Source organism: Amborella trichopoda, chromosome 10, assembly GCF_054954075.1.
Source record: "Amborella trichopoda isolate Santa Cruz 75 chromosome 10, AtrichopodaSantaCruz75HAP2 v2.0, whole genome shotgun sequence".
In the NCBI taxonomy this organism is placed as follows: Eukaryota; Viridiplantae; Streptophyta; class Magnoliopsida; order Amborellales; family Amborellaceae; genus Amborella; species Amborella trichopoda.
In genome coordinates, this window is record NC_142345.1 from 40,559,818 (window position 1) to 40,586,475 (window position 26,658).

The 26,658-nt window shown below is 35.7% G+C and overlaps 1 protein-coding gene across 1 annotated transcript; it reads right to left on the reverse strand.

The window, feature by feature from the left end:
* Positions 1–6,705: 6,705 nt before the first annotated feature.
* Positions 6,706–25,557, reverse strand: LOC18433978 (Armadillo/beta-catenin-like repeat family protein). Its single transcript, XM_006844054.3, has 4 exons — positions 25,147–25,557; positions 10,170–11,432; positions 9,531–9,840; positions 6,706–8,488 (listed from the first exon to the last, which is right to left on the reverse strand). The coding sequence occupies exons 2-4, from the start codon at positions 11,346–11,348 to the stop codon at positions 6,912–6,914; spliced, it is 3,066 nt and encodes a 1,021-aa protein (XP_006844117.2). The 5' UTR covers positions 11,349–11,432; positions 25,147–25,557; the 3' UTR covers positions 6,706–6,911.
* Positions 25,558–26,658: the final 1,101 nt, after the last annotated feature.

Below are 26,658 nucleotides of genomic sequence, written 5' to 3' on the forward strand. Positions count from 1 at the left end.
TCGTAAATAACCCCCCAACCCAAAAGTAGCATGAAATAAGACTAAACTACCCTTATTTGTTTTCACACGGCCTTCTCTCTCCTATTTTCACACTCGCTACGGCATTCTGAATGTACGCTCCGGCAATGCAGGTCTGAGCCACAGCGCTCCGACATTATGAGAACTCGCTCCGGTAGTGCAAAGATGAGCTCCGGTTATGAAGTCTCTAGAGCAACAACGCTCTGGCAATGGAGGACTGCGCTCTGGTAGTATAAACAAGTGCTTTGGCATTTTGAATTTGCACTACGACAATGCATGTCTGAGCCACAACGCTCCGGCAGTGCAAAGACACGCTCCGGCGGTGAAAAGATGCGCTCCAGCAGTACGCTACTTGGGCCCTGTGAATTAATTTGGTTTATATGGGAAGGAATTTCCATCCAAAAAATAACAACTTTTTAGTTTGGGGGTTTTCGCGATGAAATGTTGTTTCGGAGAAAAAAGTGAGAAAAAATTTGGGTGGGGGTAAGTTGCATACGTAGTACGTTTTAGGGTGTTTTTTGTAATTTTTCCATTTAATATTGTAGTTCTTGTGTTTAAGTATTATTATTGTTGTTTCATTTCATGCTCCTAATAAATTTGTGATATATTTCATACTGTGACAACAAAGTAAGCATTGTTGTTGGATTTATTGAAAGTTTAGATAATAAATTGTCAAGTAAAACTCTAACAGCACTAGGCAATGCCACAAAATTACTATTCAATGGCTTTAATGCATATGTACAATAACTGCAAATCATAATCCTTTGTTAGCCATCTTTACATATCCGATTTTTTCATTCTGTTTTTTGAGACAAATCCGAAATATTTACGATTCTATAACTTACCTTATTTTTTTGACGATCCATATTTTTTACTTGATTTTTTCCTTCAACCTTTGAAACAAAAACCAATTCATTGCTGATGTTTTGGTTCGCTGATATATTAATATTCCCTAACTTGCTAACTGTGTTTAAATGAGGTGTGATCCTTATAAAGCATAAATTAATTCAATAATCATTTTGCCTCCCACTTGCCAATCGTTTGTCATTTTATTGATACATTAGTATGATATATATCATCATCATCATTAAAGTTTTTTTTTTAATTATTTGGACTCAACTACACTAATGTTGATATGTGATTTATTCTATCAAGAACTATATCCTTACATGCATATTTATAATATTGTAAATATAAAAAAATAAATTAATTAATACATAGGGGAAGAGAAAGAGAGAGGAGAGAGAGAGGGAGTGGGAGAGGGGGGAGAGAGGGTAACATGTGCACCATATGTGGTCAAGGTCACGATAGAGGGACCATGTCATGATGATTGAGTGTGTGAGAGATAGAGGGCCTATGCTATTGATGATAATAATGAAAGATGCCCATATGAAATTAGCGAAAGAGGGTTCAATGGAAGAGAGATGAGAGTGGGACATAGAGAGGAGATGAGATTGAGAGAGAGGGGAGAGGGGAAACAACTGATCAGTTTTAAGGGGAATAAAATGGAAATAGTAAGATAAGCTTTCTAAAAAAGATGAAGTTCTCATTATATTTATCATATTTCTAATTCTATGGATCCAATTCTTTTTAAATCTTATTGAATATGTTTAACTATATTTTAAATAATTAAAATAAATTTATAGATCTCTCTAACCAATTCCCACTATCTATTTTATTATTATTTTTAAGTGGATGGTGAAATAGCACAAAGTTATACAATTTGTCTTTTGCTTTCATGTTAATTAGGTCAGGATCCATTATCCATCAATTAAAAATTTATAAATTTCCAAAGAAAGAAGTTATTAAGTAAAGGGGAAAGTTTATATAGCGGCTATGAACAATCAAATTTGAGCCTACCTTAAAAATTTTATTAGAAAATGTTGTTTTGATGCCCAAATATTGTCAAATTGATCATCTCAACATCAAGATGCATGGACATAGAGAAAAAATTGGATTTCGAGTTTTGTAAATAGTGTATTTTGTAGCGTACTTTTTTACCATCAGATTTCAAGATTTTCAAGTTTCATAGATCTGTTGATATACACTATTTTTGAAGCTTTAAACTTTATAAATAAATATAAAAATATATTTTAAGACTATCACAAAGATTCCCGGTAGTGAAACCACATTTCTTGACAATATTTGAAGATAGGCTCCAATTTGATTGTTTAGAGCCTAGGCTCTATACAAAACGCACCCTTAAATAAAAGGGGGTCCAATAGCCATGTTAGTGTTATTATTAAATTGATTTGCCCTTTATTTATATATAACAATTACAATAGTTATTTTATGCTTTTGAAAATAAACCACATCGTTTTTTATTTCCTATGCTTTTGAAATTCAAAAGATTACTTAAAACTCAAAATAAATTATATTTTATAATTCGGTATTAATATAAATTCCCATCCCATATTTTAGAAAATACTGAGCACAATGACATTAGTATGATATAACATGTTATGATTACAACGTAACATTAATACATCATAACCTCTTTTGCACAGGTGTTCATGACACTGTCCTCCAATTTAAGGGAAACTTTGTACTGCCAACTTTCCATTTGTTCGCTCGGGCAAGACACTAAGCTCGGAATATTTTTTGGATTCAAAATTTTGAGGTATAAACTCTATAACATAACATAGCAACCAACCCCAGATAATAATAAAAATAAAGATAAACGAATCAACTTGGATTTTTGACGTAAATGAATCTTATGTTGAATCTCGTGTTTCCTTTGATTTTCGTTCTTCCATTACACATTGGTCCCCTTAATCCAAGATCGTAGAGAAGCTCTTTGAGATTGACCCTGATGACACGGTCTTGGCATTTGCTGACATGATGAAGAAGAAGATATCCATGCCTCCTCAGTTGATGTATGATGGGCAAGATGACCACGCATTTCTCGGATGTTGTTCAGAAGTTGCAGGTTTATACAACTAAGGATTATACAGATATCATTGAATTCCTGGTTAATAGATGTATCTTTCTGGGAAGGTGCAGAAGGCCCAAGATTTTGTGTGTGGCTTGGCTCCAAGGTTGGAAGAGAGACTCCAAAGTCGGGCAAAGCAAGTCGCAACAGTTCCTTTCAGCTGGATTTTCAACAGGGAAGTTGTGTAGATGGGCCACAAAGGTCAGTTGTATACTGCTCTTAGACATGGATAGGATTTCTTTGACACTGGTTGCTCTGCAACCGCATTTTCATTTTGGGTTCTTCTGCAATGGGATGCGGGTTAGTCGGTGGATCTCTGAGTCATCATTTGCAGTGTTCTCTCGATGTTTGGAATTTCATTGATTAGATGTAGTTTGAGGTCCCCGGTTTGCTTAGTGAGGTTGAGCTTCTTGACATGGGAAAAGATGATATAATATGGGTCTATCTATGTTTGCAGTATCTGATGTAAAGAACTGCTTTTATATTGGTTATCATGAGTAACATGAATGGATCTTCTTTTCATTTTCTTTTTCATTCTTTTCTGTTTCCTACCACTTTCAATGATTTGCAGCGGTCATCCTTTTCACGTTTTGGGAATACCTTATTAGGAAAATGGATCAATCCACGTCCATGTGATGTGCGATACTGATGGAGCAGTCCACTGTCCTTTCTCAATAGAGGATGTTGAAGATGAACTTATTGGTTCAGGTGATGGACTTTCACCGATCTCCATCATATCTTCTCAAAACACAAGGTGGACACCTTTTTTCTTTGTTTTGTGAGCATTATATGATGCATTTGCCCCTTTAGGTGCCTGTGGACATCCAATAAGTATGTTAATGGTGTTTTCACACGCGATTGCATTCAATAGTTCAGAGTCTTCTGACCTACTCTTCTTTTGAACTTTTTAAATTTGCCCTATCATGCACCATTAAAACCCAGTATGGTACCTAGCCTCTAAAGCAGTGAAATCCCATCACATTGAAGACTTTAGGCATCACCTTTGGAATTCTAAATTCTAACATATGCGTTGACCCCCTCTCGAAATTGTGTTGTTCTCACCTAGATCGGTACAGATTGAAGCGTAAACAATGTGCACCAGTCTCTCTTTCTCTAAATTCTATATTCTAACTTGTGAACCAGTCTCCCTCTCTCTCTCAAATGGGGAGTTTTGTGAGATGAACCAGTGGTGCATGGGTGAACTCCTTAAGTATAAGCTCCAGAGCTTCTCACTCTTTAGAGAGAGAGGAAGTAGCCATTGACCACGCCCAGAGCGAGAGGAGAAGTAGTCAGACAAGGAGTTGCCTTCTAGAATGTAACAATTACCAACCACATTTTATAGAATGCGTTTATGTACAATAATCAATTATAAAGTATGAACTGGTTGCTCGAATTTCGTTGACTAAGTCTGGAGATCAAAACAATTGTATAAAACTATGAATCAAGGTTTCAAAAGACCGATCCGTGGGCCGGATCGTCAATCCAGATTGTTGATCTGACGCATTAGATCGGCATTCTAGATTGTCGAACCGGTGATTAAAATTTTAAAAAATTGAAAAAAATTAAAAGAAGTGGGACCGGTTTCGATTGATCCTCCGGCAGAACAGGCTAGTTATGTTAAAGAACTGGCCAGAATCCTCCATCTCATGGAGGGAATTGACAAGTTCCGAATATGTAGCGGGTACGTGCAATTCCTAATCTAGATCGGCCAGTTCTGATCTAGATTGACAATTTTTTTAGTGAAGCCCAAAACTTTATATGCAAAGTCCCTCTTCCCATGTTATATATTTTGGGATAAAACAATAAAAAAAAATCTTCTGTAATTTTTGGGCTTAAGTCTTCATCTTCGGATCCTACTATGTGTGTTGTTCGTTGGTTTTTCCAGTTTACAAAATTGATGGCAAGGGGGAGTAATTTGGTAAGGGGAAAACTTTCTATGCTTCCCTAATGCATATAAGTTATATACTTTCCTGTGTCCAGCCGTCTGATCTTAATGGAGGGCCAAAATGGACCCAATCACAAGGTACGATTCTATTTTTAAATTTTTCTACTAAATATTTTGACACCAATTTTTGGTCGCCCACTCCTCTCTTAAAGTCACACTTGTAAAAAATATAAAAAAATATTTTCGATAAAATAAAATTACCAAAATACCTCTAAAAGTTACAGGGGTATTTTGGTTATTTTATTTTATCAAGAATATTTTTATATTATATATAGATGTGCCTTATTGAGATGATGGATTTCATATTTATATGATTTGTAAAAAAAAATTTAAAATAAAATACTATAACATACTAGATCTAGATTAAAGAGTCAACCATTCACTTGATATAAATTGAACGACTAGAGAGCAGGAGAAGTATATGATTTATATATATAACGAAAATTATAGAAAGCTTTCCCTTTCAAAGAGGCATTCTAGGGCATAGTTGACATTTTGGAACTGGAAATTTCAAAGTGTTCTTTTGAGTACAATTAGACGTCCATGTCACTCAAAAAGAAGTCAGTATTGGCGTATCCAAATGGGTTTGGGCCGTGTATTTGGGGTTTAAGACCTAGTAATTTAAAGCAGGCTAGCTGGGGGTGGGCCAACATGGCCCAGTTTCCATAGTTGGCACGGCCTAATCCGGCCTGAGCTGAAGGGGCCCGAGCTTAAGCCCAGCCTTGGCCCGGTTTAGGACTGTCTGAAAACGCTTTGTCATGACCATGTCCCAGCCCAGGCCGAGGCCCAGCCTTGGCCCGGTTTAGGACTGTCTGAGCAAGCTTTGTCATGATCATGTCCCAGCCCAGGCCTAGCCAACTCTAAGGTTGTGGTGGACCAACTCTTGCCACTGGGCTGTAGTTGTTCAAGGCTTGGTTAACCGGGCCACCAGAGCCATTGCCAGCCCTAAGATCAAGGGCACTATATACATGTTCGAGGATATTTGTAACCTAAAACACTTATTTGAGTTTTCTAGCATTTGGTTTGTTTGCAATTTGTAAGCTATTTTGTCATTCTGGTGTTGCTGGGTGGAATCAAAATTTGAATAAAGAGTGTCTCTTGCTAGAGCTGCATCTAATCTTGGTTCCATGGGGTCTATGTTCTTGTAAATATTCTTAATTTCTGATGATAAAAGATTTTCAATTGTTGGGTTTTTAAGTATCTATGAGCATTTGGGTCATTTAGTAGGTAATATAACTGTAGAGTGGAGACTATTGAATTTTGGGCCTTGGGTTATTCAAATTGAACAACAATCAAACTATAACTGAAGCTTGTTTCATTTTCTAAAATTGCATCCAATCTTCATTGGGTTTCATGAGTTCTCAGTTATGTATGTCATTATGTTTTTTATGCTGTTCAAGAATAAGAGCAATGTTTGTGAAAAAAGAAGTCTAGTAGATATTTTGGTAGCAGCAGTGACTCTTGGGGAGTGGATAATTATATGTGGATTCAGTTAGAGAACCAGCCATCAATTAGGACTGTACAAAGTGTTAAATGCTGTGCAGTTTTTGGTCCTAGTGTACGAATGGTCTAATATCTTATCTGCTATGAAATGTATCTTGATTTTATTCTGGATATATGAAATATATTATTCTGGAACTTGATCTTTTCATGGTTTTGGATACCAGGCTACTTGAGATGCCACTTAACTTGCTTATAGGCTAGCAATAAATGGGAAACCTTGAAACTTCCATTGATGTTTTAATGGACTGAACCATTGGTTTCAAACAATTTGTAAGAACTGACCATGGCTCTTAGTTTGGTTACAAACTTACAAAACGATGGAATATCTTATTATCTGTACATATATGTACAAAAAATAGTAAAACAAAAACAGAAACAATCAAATGAAAATATTTGCTTCTCCATATAACACTTCCCCTCAAAGACAAAAAAAAAAAAAACGGGGAAAGAAGAAAAGGCGAGAAAAGCAAATTGGACAAATAAACATGTCTTCTTTCCTCCCCCTACTCCTCTTCATAGGACCACCTGACTAGAAAAGCTAGGCATCTTATTCAAATACTTCAATATTCTCTCAACCACCACCCTTGTACTGTTGCTACGCCCATGATGGAATGCAGTTACCAGGCTAGAGATGAGGACCCTATCCCTTGACATATCATTCACCCATATATTATGAAATCCATTCTCTAGCAATCTCTCAACCACACGAAAGATGTTTTGCCGCGCCTCTTCGTACCTATGCTCCCTCAAAACATTCAACACATGCTCAACCACATTATGAGCAATTAAGATATCCACACTTCTTTGAACATTGACTCTCTCATCAATTAAGGTGCATATTGTTGAAAGCGCTGCTTCCACCACCCTCACATTCTCATGGTCTAAACAAGCCAGTACCCCCTCTAAGGCCTCTGCCTCCAACAAACAAAAGGTGGTCTTTGAAGAGCACACACCCCTATGAATTGGGCACATCTCAATATCTTCATCTGAAATGATGCAACATTTGGGTTTGAATATGTTGTTGCTTCTTCTAGTCTTTTGGGGTTCTTTTGATAGATAAACTGTCTCTAATGAAAGCTTCTCCAAACCAACTAATGATTGTATCAGAATCTCGTCACTGTTTGTTCTTGTCAGTAGTTCCTTGAACACATCAATCAGGTTGTATTCTCTTACGAATGAAAGCACATGGAAGTCTTTTAGTATGAATGTGAACCCTACTAGTATGCCAACAAGCCCTTCTATGTAGGAATTCACAAACCTGCTTGTTCTTGCATCACCCTTTTGGATTTCATGTATTCTATGTGTGATAATGGGAAAGATGTTGTTGTGGGTTAGGGCCAAGCTTAGGGTTAAGTTTTCATGTGGGAGGCTAGCTAGGAAGTTGGCAGTGACAGATTGCTTCTCAGTGACCCTTCGGGTATCAAGGATTTTGACTAGCTTCCCTGGTTGCCCTTCTGTTTTGCATAGGCTATCTGCTATGATGTGACCCATGTGTTTTGACAGAAAGAGTAGTAGATTAGTTGAGGCAATGGTGAGTTCTTCATGTTCGTAGTCAATGAGTTCAATTAGGGTGTAGGTGGATTCAGTCTCTCTGATCATAGAGACAATGGTGTTTGTTGCTTTGGGTGATTGAATTAGGCAGAGAAGGATCCTGATTAGGTACTTATTTACCTCGGGCTTTGAAGTTTGGAGCATCTGGATTATGGGGTAGATAACATAGTTTGAAACCATTGTGTGCCCTTGTGGGGTTACTCCAATAGATTCGAAATTGAATCCTGATTCGAGTATGTTCACTAGAACTGCAGCTGATTCTTCCTTGAAGTTTGTGGATTCACTATCGCTTTGTTCTGTCAAAATCTCTTTTGCCATCAGGGGAAGGATGCCTGCTTTGATGAGTATATCTCCATTAGGGTGATGCGATGAGATCTTGATCAGAGCTCTTAATGCCGCTTTCCTTGTTAGACTGTTGGGGTTGTTCACCAATTCGAGAAGGACATTTGCAGCTCGGTTGGCAACATATTCCTTGCTCTTATTCTCAAGATCTATATCTCCAAGGTAGCTTACCATCTCCATTTGTATCCTCTCTGAACCTGTGCTACTAAAAGATGTCAGGATTGCTTGTCTTAATTTTTTAACTTTCTATAGAGGAAAATGAATGTTATTAGTGAAAATTCGACCTGAAAAGATGAAAATTTCCGAGCTTCTGACTGGTGGTTAATATTTTAAGACTGCAGATTATTGATAATGCAGCTGCTCATGGAAAATCATAAGAAAACCTTGCTTCTGTGGATATTGTGCATTGGCTGTAATAGGAGCTTAAGACATGTGTCATTTACAAGTTGCATTGATTAAAAGTTTAAAACCACATGATTTCATTCAGCTTTGAGGTAATTAGGCTGAAATTATTTTGTTTTATTTTTTCATGTTCGTTGAATCCGCTTCCATAAATATTGGACACAATCTTATGTAACAAGTCTTCAGAGGAAACATCTTACAAGGTTTCTACGATTTTAGCCTTATACAACTGTTAATTGGTTCTAAATTATCATGCACACCATTTTTCCATATTTGATGTTGGTTATCTTTTTCAAAAAGCTGTGGAAATGTTGCAAGCATTTTTAAACATTAAAATTCCATGGTTATGTTTCAAAGAAAGGAAGAAAGTGTCAGATTGTACAAAATTTCCTTGGATGTATCTCATGACAGTAAGTTAGTATAGATTAAGAAAACAGACACAGGAATCTGTTGCAGGCTTAATTTAATCCATAGCTGAAGTGATTCATTATTGTGACAACATTTAAATACTCAGTTAAACTTTATAGTGCTACTTGATGAATGTTGGATAAATCTTAACTCCCTGTTTATCAAAAAAAAAAAGAAAAAATCTTGACTCCCTATCTAAGGTGCAATGGATGAGCTTTGGGGTCTGCCATCTACTTGCATATGTCTGAGTTCAGCACTTCAGTTTATCTTTCCATTGATTTTGAAGACGATAGAGCATGGAAACAAGTATTATAGATACAGACAGACCAGATATAAATATGAAACAAATATTTATGATTTATCAGATAACACTGTTGGGGAACGTACTTCTTTGTACCAAATGGAATGTGATACATGAGTAGTGTTTACCTTCGACAAGATGGTTCAGAAGGGGCTCCGGGAGGCCATTCTCTGTCATTAACCTGATGTTTGTTGAGCATTTCTCCAAGTTTCTTAAAGTTGTGTCAGCTTTCTCTGCAGCTATAGCATCAGTGGACTGGTTGTACTTCAATGTGATCAGTAATAGAATCCCTCCTGTGACTGATCCAATTTTCTCACACAAGGATTCAGATTTAGAAAGCTCCAGTAAGAATGATAATGCAGCATGCCTTTCTTGAGGGAAATTGCTTGACATGATTTTAACTGTACTGGGAATTGCTTTTGTTTGAGCAATAATTTCCTGCATGACGTATCTGTTAATTAGCAAGCAAAATTGCCTTATCGTTTTATATAAAACACTAGTACAATGTAATCCAATTGACTTGGTATACTCATTACCCATGAGGCCTTCATTGTTCTATGAAATGGACAGCGATGAATGGAGAGCTGTAGAATACCATCCCATTACTGTCCTTCCTGCTCTCCCTACATCACTTTCCATTATTTCATCCGATGGTGATGACAGGCTATGGTTTAACATTGTCCATTTTATTCTGCTGTTACGTTTTCTATAACATATGCTATGTTCTACGGAAAAGTCATACCAGCTATTGGGAACAAGTTGGGTACCTTATTAGCTTCATCATCTTCAGCCAGAATTCTCAAAGTATCCAGCGCTTCACAGCGTACTATCTTGTCATCATATTTTAGAAACTCAGCAATCGGTGGAATCATTCCGACATTACGTATTTGATGCTTGTTGTGTTCTCTCTTTCTACAAAGGTTTTGGAGGTCTTTCATAGCTTCAATTATCATGCATTCTGAGCTTGCCAGTGAGAGGGCAGCACGTGCTAACTTGATTCTGCTTGCTTCATTTCTCTCCTTCCATTCTTTGATTGTGCTCTTCAGTGATGTGTTAGTGGCAAATGAAGTGCTTTTGAGCTCTATTCTAGTGACAGGGCAGATGGGTGGGTTGCTGTCATCCTCAAACTCTTTTAACCACTCAATTATGGCACTTCTTTCATATGTTTGACCGCTTTCAATTGTGACAGGGTCCTCCATGATCTTCTTTGTTAATGGGCAGAAGAAAGTCTCATATAGAGGCTCAATGTAATCTGCAACTTGGGGCAATGTCCTCATTGTTGCGTTTCCATCATCATCATTCGCTTGTCCTCGGAGGTTTATGTTGCTTAAAAAGTCAATCAACCGAATATCATCTCCTTGCCTCTCCAAACATGCACCTTTATTTGTCAAATTTGAATGGTTCAATTCAATTGGATCTTCTAACTTGATTTCTTTAGTATTAGAATTTGGTTCTCCGTACTTGGAAGCCTTGGAATCAACCTTAGTTACCTGAAAAATAGTGTTTCTCATATCCCTCGAAAGTGATCTCACTGCAAGCTCTGGGTAATCATGGTCTTGAAACGATGAAGAGGGAATTTGGCTCAAGTTATGTCCCATACTCTTGACCACTCTTTCTAGCTGCTTGATGATTTGTTCAGGCCTTGTCTCAGAATCCAAGTGAGTTTCTGTTTTGCATTTTTCGACCAGTGCCTTTGCGAGGTCAACATCCCTGGAAAGCGACCGCAGAATTTGGGTCACATCCCCCGGCATTCGTTGTGCTTCATTCAGTTCCATTAGGATTGGATTAGTTCGTTCAAGATAGCATGCAAATTGCATGAAATTTTCTTGCTCAAGCACAGTGCTTAATACCAATTCTTGAACCTCTAAGATACTTATCAGGAGAGATTCACTGAGATTCGGGGCTGTGTCTTCATCTATGGGTAGCTCAACAAGAAGGGAAAACATCTGAAGATGTTCCCAAGTTCTATGATTTTATATTGATCACTAGACATCAACTATATTCCCCCATTTACATTCATTGCTTGTAACCTGAATCACAGAATTCAGTAGCTGTTAAGGATCTAGTCTGTGGATTACCCTTGCCACTAAAAGTTAGTATAGCTGTGATCTGTTGGTGCAAGAAAATGCTATATGGCACACCATTGGGTCCTCCATTTATTCTCACAGAAGTATGGTGGAGATTTAACCATATCCGATAAATGCCTATCGGAAACTATTGCTTAATCTCCATCATCCATCTTTGAGATTGGATGCCATGGCAGCGGCATACCATATGCATGTTCTTTATGGTGTACATTCCCTTGGTTAATCCTGTTAGCTTATTGCATGGGTAAAAAAAATATGTGCCCCACTAGATCTTTAAATTTGTATAATACATAGGAGTGAAGAAGATGCCTTTTCACCACTAATATATAGTAAATAATTCAAACTTCCAAGAGAATCCACATCTAAGATAGTAAGTAAATCAAGTTCTTGAATTAGGTGTAATATGGCAGAATACATTTAATTATGTGAATGATAACTCAGTTTTGTTCATTTGGTTGAGACCCTCCTGCAGCAAGTGCAACTGCCCCAACTACCCAAGAGGAAGTTAAAGCAATTGTGTTTTTTTTTTTTTTTCAAAAAAATGTGTTATTTTCTTCAAGAAGGAGGAGGTAATCTACAGCTAATTGAGTAAATAACTCTAGATTTTAAATGTGTGAAAAGAATATATGCTCCGCGCGAGAGCATATTTCTCTCCCCCAGGTAAAACCCTAATTATGAATATTTCTAGGACCACAAATTTTGGGGGATGCTACTTGACCTAGCAACCAATCCACAAACTATAAGAAATCAAAATAGAAGAAGCATATGCCCCGATTCAATTTTTGAACGGTCAGTTTTGAGTAGTTAGGAACTGAAAATCATTTTTTTTTTTTTTAATTATTTATTTTTAAGTTTCTCGTCTGGTGATCCTAAAATGGATTCCGAGATTTTGTGGGGGAGAAAATTGTGCGTCTTTTGCCTGTGTAGTAGAAGTACAGTATGCTCCCATTGGAGCATACTACGACCCCTCATTAAATATTATGACACCGAACGTTTAGATGGACCTTTTCTGCATGTGGTCCTTGGGACCATGAAATTTTCTCTAAGTACTAATCAGTGTGGGAAACTATGGCTGAGCGGGGGCTAGCCCAAGTAATTGGGACTTGGCCCGAGCAACTCAGCCTGCGTTGGGCCGAGTTCGGCCAAGCCAAAAAGTTAGGAAAAAAGAAAAAAGTATAAAATATTTCCAAAAATAGGAAAAGTATATTTAAAATAAAATTAAACATAAAACATCTAAAAGAGGTTGAAAAGTAATAAAAAATGAATTAATTTTTATTTGTGATGGGAGTATTTTATAAATAATCCAAAAAGAAGAGAAAATGTAAAAATAAGTATTCATAGTCAAAACACTTTCTACTTTGTGAAAATGTGATAAAAAATATATAAAAAAAATATTTCGAATAGATTTCTTATTTTTCAGATTTTTATATATTTTTTAAGATCCTTATGTCGGACCATCCAACTTGGGGATACTCGAAATCACTAGTGTGGTGAGTCTAAGTTGGCTTGCCTGAGTTTTGCCACATTGGTACTTATGCATGATTTCATGTCGTGAAGTGTTCAAAAGGGCAGTAAATAGGATCAATATTTGGGAATAATAAAGGAAAAATATACAAAAATACCATTTGCTTTTACTATAAGGAGGTCACAAATATTTCAAATTGGGTGGCTGTAAGTGTCTTATTAATTAAACTCAAAGTTAAAAAAAAAAAAAAAAATTAAAACTTTATGTCACACCCTAAGCTATCTAATTTAATATCTAATGGCTACTATCAATTGTAACCTCCTTGCAACAAAGATAAATGGTCTCGGAGATATAAAAAATAAATAAATAAATAAAAAGATAAGCGTTCTTATGGTATCCATGAATATGTAATACCACTTGGAACACTATGTTCCAAATAATCTCAGCCGTTCCTTTGATTTACCCTCGACTTCGAAGAAAAATACGCCTGTCTCGGTGGTTAGGGTATATGAATGATCGGAGAAGAGTTTGTGCCACGGAGCACAATGCGCGCGTACTCCATGCCCGTGGTGACGTGGTGGTGGTGGTAAATAAATTAAGAAATTATGTAGTAATTACCTAAAAAATCATGTACTAAAAGTCTATGCTTATCACCATTATGCACATGTGAAAAAATTAATAAATTTAAATAAATAACCAAATTACCCCTAAAAAGAATTGTGGAGAGATTTCGCTCATTTTATTTTTATTTTATTATTTGTATAGTTTTTATAGACGTAATTTGTGCTCGGTCCGATGTATAAAAAAACACTAAATTTTTGAAATATTACATGTGCTCTTAAAAGAAGGACATGAACATAAAATATAAAAATATTAGGGATATTTTCAAATTCAAAAAAACAAAGGGATGTTTATAAAAAAAATTCACATCTTTTTAATTACTTTTAGAGTATTTAAAAAAGTTATTTTTTTGCCGAAAGCTATTCTATTGGAGCAGTTATTTTTTTTTTTTTTGCCAAAAACTATTCTATTGTCCATTTATGTGACAATCCTAAAATTTCAAAAAAAAAAAAAAAAAGGAAAAAAAAAAGAGAATAAAAAAAGAAAATATACTTTTAAATAGGTGATGGTCTGTTTGAGTATGATGGTCCTTGGGGACCATCATTATTTTCAAAAGTTTTTACTTGGTTTAAACTTTTGCTTGCTGCTTGCCACGTCCTTTAGTGGACGTGGTTTTCATATGTTACAAACAGACTCTTAACGCGACACCTCAGGTATGAGGTAGAGCCTAATAAAATAATATAATAATACGCTATAAGAATTTAAATAGGGGAGGTGAGCACTTCCACCCTAGAAATTTTGAGATCTCTCTCTCTCTGGTCGAAACACAGTGAACTCCTCTCTCGAACCGAATTTTTTATCGGAAACTTCCTCTCAAATATTTTTGGGTAAGTGACATCGTCTTCCTGAAAAATAGTCTGTTTTTAATAAATAGTGATATTTCCGTCCAGGATCTTTATTTTATAAGTTTTGTGTGTAAGTGACCCCATTGTCTCGAAAAATAATCCATTCTTTTTAAAAATGAAATGAAATAATTATTTCTACTTATTGTCATGAATTTTAGGCGCGATAAAATTTATGCGCATGTGACCTCATTATCTTAAAAAATAATATTTTTAATAAAAATTGTGATATTTTATCTATGTTAGAAAGTTTGAATACTGTAAATTCTTAGAAAAATAAATTTATTTATTTTTCTTGTCTATTGTTAGAAATAAATGTGATATTTCTGCTTTTAGTAAAATTGTGATATTTCTTTCTACTGTTTTTAATATTTAGACATTGTAAAATTCATGTGCAAATGACTGCCTTAGTATTTAAAAATTGACATTTTTGTAATTGATTATAGTATTGTTGTGAAATGTTTATTTGTGGATTGATATCCCATAAATTGTGATAATTCCGTATTCTTGAATTTCTATAAGCGTTTTTCTATACATATTAAATTGGCAATTATGCTAGAATGCCTTTACAAACTGCTACCTTTCTAAATTTGAGCCCAAAATATTTGATTGGTTATTTTTGAAATGTTATAGAGAGTGACTGTTATTAATGGTTTAAGTGAAATTCATATTAATGATTTCAGTGATATGTAGAGTACATGATATTGCTGCTTTCGAATGTTTAAAGAGATTTAGAAATAATTTAAGTATGCAAGTGGATTCATCCGGTTCGCCGGTGAGGTATAAGTGGACCTATCCGGGACGCCGGTAGGGATTAAGTGGACTCATCCGGTACGCCGGTGAGGTATAAGTGGACCTGGAGGGATTAAGTGGACCTATCTGGGACGCCGATAGGGATTAAGTGGACCTATCAGGACGCTGATGGGGTATATAGGTGACCTACTTGGGACGCCAGTAGAGTATTTTGTGAAATCCTTTGAATTATGCATTGACGCGTTAAAGTGTTATGTGCATTTCAATCATTTGGATTGTGTTTAATTGTGCAAAAGTGAAACTGTTGATGCATTTCTGTTAATAGATATTCTTTTTGAAAATATTGATATCTTTCAACCACGATTATTTTTTTAGGATTATGATGATCACTTACTGAGTAGCCAAACTCATCAAACTATGGTAAACATTTTTTCAGGATAACTGCGGATTCATTTTGAGTGCTAGTCAAGATCAACCTTGGAAGATATTGTTGTTGTGCTAGCTTTCTTTATTTACTTTGTAAGACCTCGCCACTGTAAATTTGTCCTATCAATAGATGTATATATGTTTTGTCTGTCACATCTCAGGAATAACAGTATTGTAAATTCTTGGGGTGTGACAATTATGGTATCAGAGTAATAGGTTTAAGATTCTTAAGAAATTTAAAAAGAATGTATTTAAAATCACATTTATTGTGTGTACAGACCTGGATAAAGTCAAGATCCAGAATAGTTGAAGCCAATATGGAAGGAATTCACAAAGCCTTGGAAAATATGGTTGTTCTTATGCAACATCAGATGGAAAACAACAATCCACCCAGGCAGTCAGTTACAGGAAATGATGGGAGTAATATCGAACAATTTAAGAAATTAAACCCACCTTCTTTTAAGGGTGTTGTAAACCCACTGGAAGCCGAGGGATGGATTATGCAATTGGAAAAAATATTCGAGGTTATGGAATGTCCTGATGATAGGAAGGTGGCCTTGGCAGTTTTTATGTTAGAAGGTGAGGCACAACACTGGTGGCGAATGGCAAAAGGAGTATTAGTCAAAGAAAATAAAACATTAACTTGGGAAGTATTTCTAGAGGCATTTAATGAAAAGTATTTCCCAGATTTTATTCAAGACAAAAAAGAAATGGAATTTCTAGAATTAATCCAAGGAAATAGGACAGTAGCACAGTACGAGGCCAAGTTTACTGAATTGGCCAGGTTTGCACCACATATGATTAACAATGAGGCAAGAAAGGTGAAGAAATTTGAGAGGGGTCTCAGGCCAACTATTAGAAGCAGAATATCAGTCTTGAAATTAAGAACTTATGCTGAAATAGTGGATCGTGCCCAAATTGTCGAAAAAGATTTTGAAGATTACCAAAAGACGAAAAATCAGAACAGTCATGTTAGACCTACATCATCTAATCGACAACAGTTTGAAAGGCCAAACAAGAAGCCAAGGCCCTCGCCATTTCAAAACCTAATAGAACCATGTAGAAAATGTGGGAAAAATCATGGATCAAGCCCTTATTATTGGAATACCGGAGCCTGTTTTAAATGTGGAAAATTGGGACACCAGATTAAACAATGTCCTAGCTTACAGACACAACAGCTTCCAAAGCAGGGACAGATAGCTCCAAAGCCTCAAATGAAGGGAAGAGTATTTGCGATTACCGAGCAAGACGCTTAGGCCTCAAAATCAGTGATCCAAGGTACTCTTGCTATCTTTCAAAAAGTAGCTCATGTTTTGATTGATCCTGGATCTACTCATTCATTTGTGTCACAACACTTTGCATGCCACTTAAAGGTAGAACCAGAACAATTAGAATACATTCTAGAGGTAGCCACACCAATGGGAGATTCAATTAACACCAATATAATGTACAAATCATGTGTAATAAAGATAGAAGAAAAGGAACTGTTGGTTGATTTAATACTCCTGGAAATTCAAGATTTTGATGTAATATTAGGCATGGATTGGCTTTCTGCCTACCATGCAAGTATTGATTGTTATAAGAAAATTGTTACCTTTAGTATTCCGAATCAACCAGTAATTTACTTCAATGGTATCAAAGAAGACTCCCCATCATATTTAATCTTTTGTATTCGAGCTAATCGTCTCCTTCAAAAAGGGTGTCAAGGCTTTCTTGCCTATATCAAAGAAGATAGGAATGAAGAAATAAATTTGGATAACACTCCGGTTATCCAAGAATTTCCCGACGTTTTTCTAAAAGAATTGCCAGGATTACCGCCTAACAGGGAAATTGAATTCTCCATTGAATTATTGCCAGGGGTAGCACCAATTTCTAAGGCACCTTACAGAATGGCTCCTGCAGAACTTAAGGAACTGAAACAACAATTAGAAGAATTATTAGATAAAGGTTTTATCAGACCCAGTGTGTCACCTTGGGGTGCTCTAGTACTGTTTGTCAAAAAGAGAGATGGGACTATGAGATTGTGTATTGATTATAGACAGTTGAACCACGTGACAGTGAAAAATAAGTATCCATTACCTAGAATTGATGATTTATTTGATCAATTACAAGGATCACAAGTGTTTTAAAAAATTGATCTTAGATCTGGATACCATCAGCTTAAGATTAAAAGTGAAGATGTACTCAAGACAGCTTTCAGAACAAGGTATGGCCATTATAAATTTTTAGTCATGCCTTTTGGATTAACCAATGCACCGGCTGCATTTATGGATTTGATGAATCAGATCTTTAAGCCCTTTTTGGATAAATTTATTGTGGTATTTATCGATGATATTTTAATTTATTCCAAGAATCAGAAGGAACATGAGTAGGATGTAAGAATGGTATTGCAAATATTAAGAGAGAAGAAATTGTATGTCAAACTTAGTAAATGTGAATTTTGGCTTGAACAAGTGACATTTTTAGGACATGTCATATCAAAGGAAGGTCTATCAGTTGATCCTTCAAAGGTTGAAGCCGTTGTTAATTGGAAACAACCAAGTAATGTGACTGAAGTTCGAAGCTTTTTGGGATTGGCAGGATATTACAGAAAATTTGTAGAAGGATTTTCTCGAATCGCAACCCCATTGACTTGATTGACACAAAAAAATGTCAAATTTGAGTGGACAAGTGAATGTGAGGAGAGTTTTTAAGAATTAAAAGTTCGATTAACTTCAGCACCTATTTTAACTATTCCTTAGGGGAGTGGGGGATTTGTGATTTATAGTGATGCTTCACATAAGGTTTGGGCTGTGTATTAATGCAATATGGGAAAGTAGTGGCATATGCATCCAGACAGTTGAAAGAATATGAAAAAAAATATCCAATTCATGATTTGGAGCTAGCTGCAATATTATTCGCTTTGAAAATATGGAGGCATTCTCTATATGGTGAGCAATTCGTAATATATACGGATCATAAGAGTTTGAAATACCTTTTCTCTCAGAAGGATTTAAATATGCGGCAGATAAGATGGATGGATTTCTTAAAAGATTATGATTGTACAATCCATTATCATTCAGGAAAAGCTAACGTTGTGGCTGATGCTCTAAGTAGAAAATCTACGGGAGTCTTAGCTCATCTAATGATCCAAGAAATGCGATTGTTAGAGGAAATAGTGGATTGGCATCCAACTCCGTCCATTAATGGTGTGGTAAGTATAATTGCCAACATTAAGGCGGAATCTCAATTAATCCAACAAATTCGATTGGCACAAAAGAAAGACCCTCAGCTTATAACAATTATAGAAGAGGTGAAGCAAGGAAAGAGAGATGAATTCTCTATATGTAGTGAGGATTTGCTAAGATTCAAAGGTCGGGTTTGTGTCCCGAATGATAAGAGTGTAAATAAAGCTATCTTAGAAGAAGCACATCATTCTTGTTATACGATACATCTCGGAAGTATTAAAATGTATCAGGACCTGAAGAAAACCTTTTGGTGGAATAATATGAAAAAAGAGGTAGCACTATTTGTGTCTAAATGCTTAACATGCCAGTAAGTAAAAGCTGAACATCAAAGGCCCGCTGGGTTGTTGCAGCCTTTACCCGTGCCAAAATGGAAGTAGGAGCACATCTCTATGGATTTTGTCTCTAGCTTGCCTAGAACAAATTCAAGACATGATAACATTTGGGTCATTGTGGACCGGTTGACCAAAGCTGCCCACTTTCTACCGATTCGCACGACGTACACTTTGGATCGACTGACTCAGTTGTACATTAAGGAAATAGTGCGGTTGCATGGAGTTCCTGTCAGTATTGTATCGGACAGGGATACTCGGTTTACTTCTAAATTTTGGGCTAGACTACAGTCAGCCATGGGGACGAGACTCACCTTTAGTACTGCCTTTCACCCCCAAACTGATGGACAATCGGAGAGGACCATCCAAACCTTGGAAGATATGCTGAGGGCCTGTGTTATTGACCTTACAGGAAGCTGGGATGACCATTTACCCCTTATAATAATAGCTTCCAAGCCAGTATTCAGATGGCACCATATGAAGCCCTGTATGGAAGGAAATGCAGGTCACCCATATATTGGGACGAGGTTGGTGAAAGAAAGCTTTTGGGGCCAGAAATTGTCCAGATAACCACAGATAAAATAGCATTAATTCGTGAAAGGCTCAGGACAGCTCAGTGTCGGCAAAAGAGTTATGCCGATAACCGAATGAGAGATCTTGAATTTTAAGAAGGTGATCGAGTTTTCCTAAAAATCTCACCAATAAAGGGCATTATGAGATTCAGCAAGAAAGGAAAGTTGAGCCCACGTTACATCGGACCATTTGAAATCCTGGAAAGAATCGGAGGTGTCGCTTATAAACTTGCCTTACCACCTGAATTGGCAAACGTCCATAATGTCTTTCATGTATCTTCACTACGAAAATATCAGCCCGACCCATCCCATATCTTAAAATATGAACCTTTACCGATCAGGAAGGACCTATCCTTCATTGAGCAGCTAATTTTGATACTGGATAGAAGGGTGCAAGTGTTGCGTAACAAGGAGATTCCTTTGGTCCGTGTATTATGACAGTACCATTTAAGAGAATAGTCGACTTGGGAACGAGCAGACGAAATCAAAGAAAAATACCCCTATCTTTTTCAGTAAAAAGGTACACAAATTTAGAGGACTAAATTTCTTTAAGGGAGGAAGAATGTAACAATCCTAAAATTTCAAAAAAAAAAAAAAAAGGAAAAAAAAAAGAGAAAAAAAAAGAGAAAAAAAAAAGAGAAAAGATATTTTTAAATAGGTGATGGTCTGTTTGAGTATGATGGTCCTTGGGGACCATCACTATTTTCAAAAGTTTTTACTTGGTTTAAACTTTTGCTTGCTGCTTGCCACGTCCTTTAGTGGACGTGGCTTTCATATGTTAAAAACAGACTCTTAACGCGACACTTCAGGTATGAGGTAGAGCCTAATAAAATAATATAATAATACGTTATAAGAATTTAAATAGGGGAGGTGAGCACTCCCACCCTAGAAAATTTTGAGATCTCTCTCTCTCTCTCTGGTCGAAACACAGTGAACTCCTCTCTCGAACCGAATTTTTTATCGGAAGCTCCCTCTCAAATATTTGTGAGTAAGTGACATCGTCTTCCTGAAAAATAGTCTGTTTTTAATAAATAGTGATATTTCCGTCCAGGATCTTTATTTTATAAGTTTTGTGTGTAAGTGACCCCATTGTCTCGAAAAATAATCCGTTCTTTTTAAAAATGAAATGAAATAATCATTTCTACTTATTATCATGAATTTTAGGCGCGATAAATTTTATGCGCATGTGACCTCATTATCTTGAAAAATAATGTTTTTAATAAAAATTGTGATATTTTATCTATGTTAGAAATTTTGAATGCTGTAAATTCTTAGAAAAATAAATTTATTTATTTTTCTTGTCTATTGTTAGAAATAAATGTGATATTTCTGCTTTTAGTAAAATTGTGATATTTCTTTCTACTGTTTTGAATATTTAGACATTGTAAAATTCATGTGCAAATGACTGCCTTATTATTTAAAAATTGACATTTTTGTAATTGATTATAGTATTATTGTGAAATGTTTATTTGTGGATTGATATCCCATAAATTGTGATAATTTCGTATTCTTGAATTTCTATAAGAGTTTTTCTATACATATTAAATTGGCAATTATGCTAGAATGCCTTTACAAACTGCTACCTTTCTAAATTTGAGCCCAAAATATTTGATTGGTTATTTTTGAAATGTTATAGAGAGTGACTGTTATTAATGGTTTAAGTGAAATTCATATTAATGATTTCAGTGATATGTTGAGTACATGATATTGCTGCTTTCGAATGTTTAAAGAGATTTAGAAATAATTTAAGTATGCAAGTGGACTCATCCGGTTCGCCGGTGAGGTATAAGTGGACCTATCCGGGATGCCGGTAGGGATTAAGTGGACTCATCCGGTACGCCGGTGAGGTATAAGTGGACCTGCAGGGATTAAGTGGACCTATCTGGGACGCCGATAGTGATTAAGTGGACCTATCAGGACGCTGATGGGGTATATAGGTGACCTACTTGGGACGCCAGTAGGGTATTTTGTGAAATCCTTTGAATTATGCATTGACGCGTTAAAGTGTTATGTGCATTTCAATCATTTGGATTGTGTTTAATTGTGCAAAAGTGAAACTGTTGATGCATTTCTGTTAATAGATCTTCTTTTTGAAAATATTGATATCTTTCAACCACGATTATTTTTTTAGGATTATGATAATCACTTACTGAGTAGCCAAACTCATCAAACTATGGTAAACATTTTTTCAGGATAACTGCGGATTCATTTTGAGTGCTAGTCAAGATCAACCTTGAAAGATACCGTTGTTGTGCTAGCTTTCTTTATTTACTTTGTAAGACCTCGCCACTGTAAATTTGTCCTATCAATAGATGTATATATGTTTTGTCTGTCACATCTCAGGAATAACAGTATTGTAAATTCTTGGGGTGTGACAATTTACTTCCTAAAACACCACTTAGAATTAATTTTAAGACCCAAAATTTTGGTATGTAATCTCTTCAACCCATAAAATAACTTTAATATATTTTTTTTAATTGTACCCTCTATGCAATTGAAGAAAATAATATCTCGAGATTGAATAGAGGCCATCCAAATTTTAAATAGTGAAATATAAGTGTTGTGAAAATTCAAAATTTCAAAGTTTCTTGAGAATAATTATTTAGTAAATCTAAAGTGGTTCCCAAAACTCTATATTTCAATAATCTTCTCAAGTAGGTATTCTTACCGAAGGAGTAGAATTAAACTATGTTCCTAACGGAGCATATTAAACCTTTTTATTTTTTAAAGTCTTCCAAATGATTCCCAGTCTAATTAAGCGAGTGCTTCTAAGGTTCTCAAGAGTGGTTATTTCGCCCGAGGGAGCAAGTGCACATTTCTTTTCTGATAATTAAAAAAAATGTTATCGGAATTATATTATCGATTAAAAAAAGAAAAAACAAAAGATTTCATGCTCCCATCGGAGTAGATTGTCCATCTAACTCCCATAGGTAAAACTCTTGCCAGGAATATGTTTTATATACACAATTTTGGGATGTAATCTCTAGAACCCAACAATCAAGAAAAAAAAAATAACTCTCACTCCCTACCTACCTTAAAAAAAATGGCATTCCAAGATTGCACGGGACTTGTCCATTTTTTGGAGGGAATGAACTCAAAACGCAATTATTTTTCACTGAAAATAATCATAATGGATCTCAAAAATTTGAATAGAAAAAAATCTCCCAAAGTAACTATTTTGCCCGAGGGAGTTGTTGTCCAGTATACGCTCCCACCATGCTCAAAAAAAAAAAAAAAAAAAAAAAAAAAAAAAAAAAAGAAAAAAAAAAAAAAGAAAAAGAAGAAGAAAAAAGAAATAGGAGAAGGGCAAATGGAAAGCAGAAAAAGTGGTTAAGTGGGTTAATCGCAGCCTCCTACTTTGAAAAAACTATTAAACAACTAAAGTTATTATTCACCTAAAACAGCTCACTATGCACCACTTTCTGCATATACTGGTTTTTTTTTTTTGGGGGAGTTATATGGTAGGAATTGAAGTTGAGCATTAATGTTGCAAAAATCAACCACTAACCACTCAAGTCACATGCTAATATTTTTTTGAATATATAACAGTTTTGTATTTTAATATGTCACGGTTATTTAATATATGAACCCGTGTTTCAATACTCAGCGATTTCCGGTCCAATTTGCCGATGTTCAATATTGGAAGCTTAAGACAAGCAGGGTGAATTTCAATAATTTTGGAAGTATTTTGATACTTTAGCTAAGGTCTCTTAACTGGTTAAATTAGAGCCGAACTAACTCGAGCGAGTTTAGACCCGAGTATGTGATTTGTAAGTCAAGCAAGCATTGGAAATTGAAGAAGAATGGAATGATCCGGAAAACAAATGTAGGATCGTTTCACATAAATTTGCAAGAATAAGAAAAACATAATTAATGACAGTATATATACACCCTTCTATGCATCTCTTTTCTCCGATTAACTTTTTTTTTTCCTGTTCTGTAAGACATATTTTTTCTTTCTTTTTTTAGCATAAATAAGACATATTTTTTCTTTTCTAAATAAAATCTTAGTAAGTTAATAAGTTTCATTAGTTATAACTACAAAGTCGTGCCTTCTTCAAGTTGCCATGTGCCTGGTCTGCAAACTATATTTGGCACTAATTCTTTCTTGGATAGAACCTCAATATTCTTATTTCAGTGTCAAAACAAGTCTTAACACCAATCTAAGTTTCATAACTGAAACAGAACAAGGTAAGCTTCCTTTTGCTTGTTTTAATGGTGGATAAGGTAGACATACCAAGCAGGTTCCAACTGACCTCTGTGCTCGGTCCCTATTTCGCATGTGAGGATCTTCTGCGAGTCCCCTGTCTCATTCATCTGTGTCGGTTTTCAAGGGTTTTAGGACTTGAAACATATCCTAAATTACTGCAAATCTATTTCCTGCAAAATCTATTTCCGACCTAGATCCATAAGTTGGACCCCTGAAAATAATGTACACCTGATGATCTTTAAAGAATTAAAATGAAATGTCAAAAGAAGGTACAAACTGAAGCATTTTTAAGGCTCATTTTTTTTTTTTTTTCCTTTTCAGATTCATGATTGTGCTTGTCGAGATAATGGAACTGTGAAGTTTTGGATCTAAAATTAATCCCTAACATAAAATTTAGAAGGTGGATGCGTTAGAATAGGCATATCAACGTAATCAAAACCTTTTTCCAACTTAAAATCGACTAGAATAGGTACATATGGGGAAAATAGAAGTCCAAAACCCTCCTTTGCTTATTTCCTCTTCATTTCGATTAAAGTTAAATCTTTTAAGCAAATAATAAGCCAATTTTTAGAAGAAAGTACAGGTCCCAAAATCTCCATGTAAAACATAAATAGTGCAAAATCTTTGATCTTTAGTAAGATTTTGTGCCAATATAATGCAAATATTACCAAAATGCCATGCCCACTACACAGTGGCATCCTTTGATTCTTCTATTGTGGTATAAAAATTTGATAAAATTACTTAAGTCACTGCTCTTGTCAACCTTTCTCAAGTCCTAAATATGACCAAACTACCCTTCGGGGAAGACCATTGCCAAAATACTGATGCTAATGGGTGTAAAATCGCTCTCTAAACACATTATAAACGAACCCATTAAGTAGTGCTTGTTTGTGGCACAAGGGGCCATTAAGTGGTGCTTGTTTGTGGCACAAGGGGCCATTAAGTGGTGCTTGTTTGTGGCACTAAGGGGCGATTCCCCTGGCCGAGGCGAGTCCTGGCACACTGCTTTGCGACGAAAGTGCCAGTATATTTCCCCCCTGCCCCCCGATTCCCAGTGCTAATGGAAAAGGCGATGTTGCTATAGAGATGGTAAGATTATTATAAAGTAACGATTAAACATTGAAAAACTCAGAACAAGCAAGGGTATTTAAATCATTTTAAAAAATCTAGTCCATAAAAATAAAATAAAAAGAAAAAATTGATTTTACTAACCTCCTCAATCCTTAGCACCAGAGCTTACAAGTTTCTCATGCATAGCGTTGAAAGCAGTGATATCCGAAGACTGCAAATTCCTTTAGGCATCACCTTTAGAATTTTAAATTCTATAATCTAACATGTGCGTCGACACCCCCTCGAAATTTGAGTTCACCTCTCACCCAGATCGGTACAGATTGGGGCGCAAAAAATGTGTACCAGTCTCTCTCTCTCTCTAAATTCTATATTCTAACATGTGAACCAGTCTGTCTCTCTCTCTCTCAAATAGGGAGTTTTGTGAGATGAACCAGTGGGGCATGTGTGAGCTCTTTTAAGTGTAAGCTCCAGAGCTTCTCTCTCTTGAGAGAGAGAGGAAGTAGCCATTGACCACGACCAGATAAAGAGAAGGGGAGAAGTAGTAGACATGGAGTTGCTTTCCAGAAAGGTAACAATTACCAACTACATTTTATAGAATGCGTTTATATACAATAATCAATTATAAAGTATGAAGTGGTTGCTCGAACTCCATTGACTAAGTCCGGAGATCAAAACAATTGTATAAAACTGAATCAAGGTTTCAAAAGATCGATCCGTGGCCCGGATCGTCAATCCAAATTGTCGATCTAACGACGTTCTAGATTGTCGAATTGGTGATTAAAATTTTAAAATATTGAAAAAAATTAAAAGAAGTGGGACCGGTTTCAATTGATTCTCTAGCATAACCGGCTAGTTATGTTAAAGAAATGGCAAGAATCAATCATCTCACGGAGGGAATTGACAAGTTATGGATATTTAGCGGTACAGACAATTCTTAATCTAGATCGACTAGTTCTGATCCGGATTGACATTTTTTTATTGAAGCCCAAAATTTTATACGCAAAATCCCTCTTCCCATTTTATATATTTGGGGATAAACAATACAAAAAGAAAATTTCTATAATTTTTGGGCTTAAGTCTTCATCTTCGGATCCTTCCTACGATATGTGTTGTTCCTTGGTTTTCCCCGTTTACAAAATTTATGACAATGAGGGCAAATAATTTGGTAAGGGGAACACTTTCTATTGTATATAAGTTATGTTCTTTCATGTATCCAGCTGTCTGATCTTTATGGAGAGTCGAAATGGACCCAATTACAATGTCACACCTCTTCATTATTTTATTTTTAAAATTTTTTATCAAACATTTTGACACTAAATTTTGGTTGTCCACTCCTCTTTTAGGGGTCATTTGGATATCTAGAAATATATTGTCTATTAAATATATTACTGGCCTAGTACATTACATTAAATGGATTGTCACTATTTAGGTAGTATTCAGATGCAACCCGAGAAATACATTGTTATTGTTTGGCTATGTCCGGAAGAAATATGGGAAATGCGTTACCAACATTTTTTTTTTTTGGCTTTATACCCAAAACATGGTTAAACGTAAAATCCCTTTTAGTATGTAGCTTAAACTTTATAATTACGGCATAAGAAGCCGCACCTTTTGTATGCCTTTGACGTGGTTTCAAGATGTTAACACATTGAA

Coding starts and splice junctions, on each gene's coding strand:
- LOC18433978 (XM_006844054.3), bottom strand. CDS start 11,348: ATGTTTTCCCTTCTTGTTGAGCTACCCATAGATGAAGACACAGCCCCG. Junction 9,841..10,169: donor AAGATGATGAAGCTAATAAG/GTACCCAACTTG, acceptor TACGTCATGCAG/GAAATTATTGCTCAAACAAA. Junction 8,489..9,530: donor TCTGAACCATCTTGTCGAAG/GTAAACACTACT, acceptor TTAGTAGCACAG/GTTCAGAGAGGATACAAATG.